The sequence below is a fragment of the Budorcas taxicolor genome, chromosome 16 (genome assembly GCF_023091745.1).
Source record: "Budorcas taxicolor isolate Tak-1 chromosome 16, Takin1.1, whole genome shotgun sequence".
Taxonomy (NCBI): Eukaryota; Metazoa; Chordata; class Mammalia; order Artiodactyla; family Bovidae; genus Budorcas; species Budorcas taxicolor.
In genome coordinates, this window is record NC_068925.1 from 27533670 (window position 1) to 27538079 (window position 4410).

The 4410-nt window shown below is 46.2% G+C and overlaps 1 protein-coding gene across 1 annotated transcript; it reads right to left on the minus strand.

The window, feature by feature from the left end:
* Nucleotides 1-752: 752 nt before the first annotated feature.
* TLR5 (toll like receptor 5) lies at nt 753-3368 on the minus strand. The gene has a single exon (XM_052654033.1). It carries the CDS (start codon nt 3366-3368, stop codon nt 753-755), a length of 2616 nt encoding a protein of 871 aa, XP_052509993.1.
* Between the last annotated feature and the right edge of the window lie 1042 nt (nt 3369-4410).

Sequence of the window (4410 nt, forward strand, 5' to 3'; positions counted from 1 at the left end):
CTTCTTTGGGGCCCCTCTGATCCCTGAGACTGGGCATGACCTGTATTGAGCAATGGCATTGTCCTCATGGTAATAGCAGGAACCATGCCTCTTTTTCTGTTTGTTTTCTATTTAGTGTTGGGCTAGGCCCTCAGAATCACTGACCAGCCCCTTTCTGGAAATGAATGCTAGAGAAAGGGTGTCAGCCATCTGTAACTTCTCCCAAGGTGCCCTTGCCACGCAGAGGATATATCCTGTTGCCGATGCAATGGGAGAGATCAGTGTTACTGGTTCTGAAAGGAAATCAATGCAGAGTAAGAACTGCTGGGGGCAGTTTCAATTTTCTAGATCTATTACTTTCCATTTGGACATTGGCAAGACAAAACATTGTGTTGCTATGAAAATCAAAGAGATTTATCTTCTTTTCATTGTAGGAAAACAACAACTCCATAAAGGACCCCCAGATGGCAACTCAAGGGCTTCCTAGGTGGCTCAGTGGTAAAGACTCTGCCTGCTAATACAAGAGGCACAGGAGACTCAGGTTTGATCCCTGGGTCACAAAGATCCCCTGGAGGAGGAAATGGCAAGCCACTCCAGTATTCTTGCCTAGGAAATCCCATGAACAGAGGCGCCCAGTGGGCTACAGTCCATGGGGTCGCAAAGAGTGGGACATGACTGAGCAACTGAACACAAAGGCAGGCAAATGGTAACTGGTGGACATAAAAGGTACAGAATTATCTGTGGCTTGCAGTAAGTGGAAACTGCTCCTTTGCCTAGGAGATTGTGGTTACACTTTGCAGCTGAATAGCACTGTCTTTCTTCCTTTCCTTTTCTTTCTTTAGAATGCATTGAGAGAGTTTATTGAGAAACCAGTCAACATCCTGGAGATCCTCAGGCCACCTCAAGTACTGCCGTTTCTGGACGAACCCTCTGATGGACTGATGCTTCATCAGATGGAACTGGGACAGGGACCCCACCACCACCATGATGAGGGCGCTGTTGAGGTCAGCTAAGCACCTGCTCTGGGCATAACTGAAGGCTTCGAGGCACCACCCGTCTCTAAGGAAGTGTCTGCTCACGAGACAGACAATCTTTCTGCTGCTCCACACGGCATCCTGGATGTTGGCGATGTGGTTTTCCCCGGGCATAAAGTCTCTTTCTTCAAAGCACAGGTTAAATCTGTTTTGGCTGCTGTACTGGACATCCAGGTGTTTGAGCAAAGCATTCTGCACCCATTCAAAGTCTTTGCTACTGAAGCACAAATAGGCATCGTATTTGTATGTATCTGATTCCCTTCCCTTGATGGGGTCCTTGAACAGCAGACTCTGGGCTTTCTTATAACAGATGAAACAAAACCCCCGGAACTTTGTAACCGTGAGGATGGTCACGAGGAACAGAGTCAAGGTGACAGTGAACAAGATGAAAAGGGAAAACTTTAGGGACTCTAAAAATTCTTCTTCTTCGCAACCTTCTGTGGAAAGACTGTAAATGGAAACCCCAGCCAGAGAGTTTGGGTACATGCAGTACATGTCTGCTGGAGACCCAGATATTGTGATATTGGTTCTATTGACCCAATGGATAAAAGCACTAAGTTCACAATCACAGATGAATTTGTTATGAGTTATGTCCATGGCACTCAGTGATGCAAATAAATCAGGATCAGGAGATAGGAGCTGGTTTCCAGATATATCCAGGATCTCTAAGTTAGCAGGTAAGTCGCCAGGAGAAAGAACAGTCAGCCTGTTGTCTTTGAGGCTGAGTCCCCTCAGTGCAGTCAGATGATGAAATACTCCTGGTGGAAGGAAATTCAGGTAGTTTTTATTCAGATAGAGGAGTTGGAGATGAGAAAGCCCCTTAAAAATATCCCAACACGACTCGGTTTCCCAGGCAAGTTGCAACATATTTTCTCCAAGGAAAAGCTTTTCTAGGCTGGGATTCTCTGAAGGGGCATGGTTTTGCTGACAAAAGGAAAAGCGATTTTGATTTAAAATGAGAATCTGGAGATGAGGTACCTGGAGAAGGAAGTAGAGATCATTCAGATTTTCTAGCCTATTCTCTGATAATTGGATCAAATTGGCTGTAAGTGGGATGTTTGGCAAAGTCACCAGCTTATTGCCACTCAAGAAGATATTAGGAATGCTTGGAAGAAAATAAATTGTTTTAAGAGCATTATCCCGGAGGTCCAGGGTATTTAATTTCCCCAGGAATTTGAATGTTTTGTCCTGAATGATCCCAATGTGATTCTTCTGCAGGTCAATATAGGCTACCTTAGGTAGTCCATCGAAATCATGATTATATAATTCCCCAAGAAGGTTATATGATATATTGAGAACTTGGAGGTTGTCGAGTCCATAAAATGCATTCCTCGAAATACTGTTTATCTTGTTGTAGGCAAGGTTTAGGACCTTCAGCTCCTGGAGCATTTCAAAGACTCCGGAGTTCAGGGAGAAGATATACCCATGTGAAATGTCCAGCTGTATCATCGAGCTCCTGGCTAGCCCAGCAAAGGTGTGCTGGTCAGGATCCTTCAGGTTGGAGAAGCCAAACGAAGAACCCATAATGTGATGGGTAAGAACCAAAGAGAAAATCTGGCTCCCATTGATGGCATTGCTGAAGTTTCTCATGATGTCCACCCCCCAGCCATTGCCAGAAACATCTAGGGTTTCCAGGACCATGTTTCTGAATGGGTTCAGACACTTCTTCCAGTCCACTGAGACCCTGCTGTACAAGTGGTTATCAGCAAGGCTTAAGAAGGAGAGTGTTTTCCCTTGGAGGGGTTTGAACTCCTGCTCACATACAATAGGTATTTGGTTGAGGGAAAAATCAATGGACTTCAAGGAATTCAGTTCCCGGAAAGAGGGATGAAGATAAAGACTCTGAATTTGATTTTTGGATAGGTCCAAGCGAGTCAAAGATGCCAAATTTCTGAAATAACCATCTTTTAATACAGCATCGGAGAGACCACAGAAAAACAGTCGAAGTTCAGTGAGGTGGGGCAGTCCCTGAAAAGCATCTGGATGCAAGAAGTCTATCTGACTTCCACCCAGGTCCAGGATCCTGAGATTGGGCAGGTTTCGGAAGGCTTCTCTGTAAATGGTCAAGAAAGTAAACTGAGTTCCCAGCTCCAGCAGCTGCAACTGCTCCAGGAAGGGGAAGGATGTGGTTCTGACTGTCCTGATATAGTTGAAGCTGAGCAGGAGGCTCTTGGTGGTGTTGGGGACCTGGGGCACTTGGGTGAGGTTGCAGGAAAGATAGAGGGCTCTCCAACCATTGAAGAAGCAGGAAGAAATTCCAAGTGCAGGACTGGTCAGGAGTACAACTCCTAAGAGAAGGTCAAGGCAGTCTCCCATGATCCTGTGGAGAAGAAGGGAGAGTGAAGACACAGACATCTAAGCTCAAGGCACTGAGCAACAGCCTTGAGGGTGCTTAGGGCCTGGGGGACCCCTCTGTGATGTGGTTGCTTCTTAGACCTGTGTTCCTCTGGGTCCGTGGCCATGCCTATTGTGTGGTGTAGACAGAACCTTTCTCTCTTTTTATCTATTATGTTGCATTTTTCTACATAGCAAGCATGGTTGTAAGTACTTCAGAAATACTTTATTCAATCTTTGTGATAACTCGGCATTCATTCATAAGGTTGTGAATTCATTCATTCAAGATTCGCTGATGGAAGTTGGAGAAAACATTAGGAAGAGATATATTTGAACTTCACCCCAGCCAGGGACCCCATTCCTATCCCAAGGCAGCCTCTGCTGAGGAGTGGAAAATAAATCCACTGATTTTTCTTTCCCCTCTAATCTGCCAAAGATACTAAGTCCTCTCTATTTGTCCATCCTCACTTCCTACACAGTACAGCTCACCATGTAAAAATTGGGTACACCATTTTTCAGTTTAATAAGGATGTACTAAGCACCAACTGCATGCCTGGCACTTGTGTGACCATTTGAGCGTACAACTAAACAAAAACCAGACCCCTTACCTAGTCCAACAGGTAAATTCGCTGTCTGTCTGGGTTGAGCATTTGCTTGTACACAGCGGCAAAAGGCGCCGAATGAAGGTGTCCGGTTATGTTCTCAGTGCTGTGCTGGGAGCTGTGAGGGTACCGAGGGGCACGAGGGCCCCTCAGAGAGCTTCACTCCTACCCATCGGCATGGCACCTCCACCTGGTGCCTGCCAAGTACTCAGCTTGCACTACGTGTAGTATCAGAAGGCCTCTGTTGGAAGGTAAGGAAAGAGCTACATGGCTCAGAGGGCAGAGTGAGGGGGAGAGTAAAGAAACAAAAGAGGGCACTGGTTTATGAAAACATCCCTGGTTCAGTTTCCATATCCGCGTAGACAGCATGAAGAGGCCATGGCACCAGAGCAGGCGCCGGCCCTGGATCACCTGCAGGCTCTGAAGAGGGTTCGTTGTGTTGGGGGTGATTTGCGGTAGGG

Bases quoted from the DNA above. Each gene is read 5' to 3' on its own strand.
- TLR5 (XM_052654033.1), bottom strand. From the start codon at position 3,368: ATGTCTGTGTCTTCACTCTCCCTTCTTCTCCACAGGATCATGGGAGAC.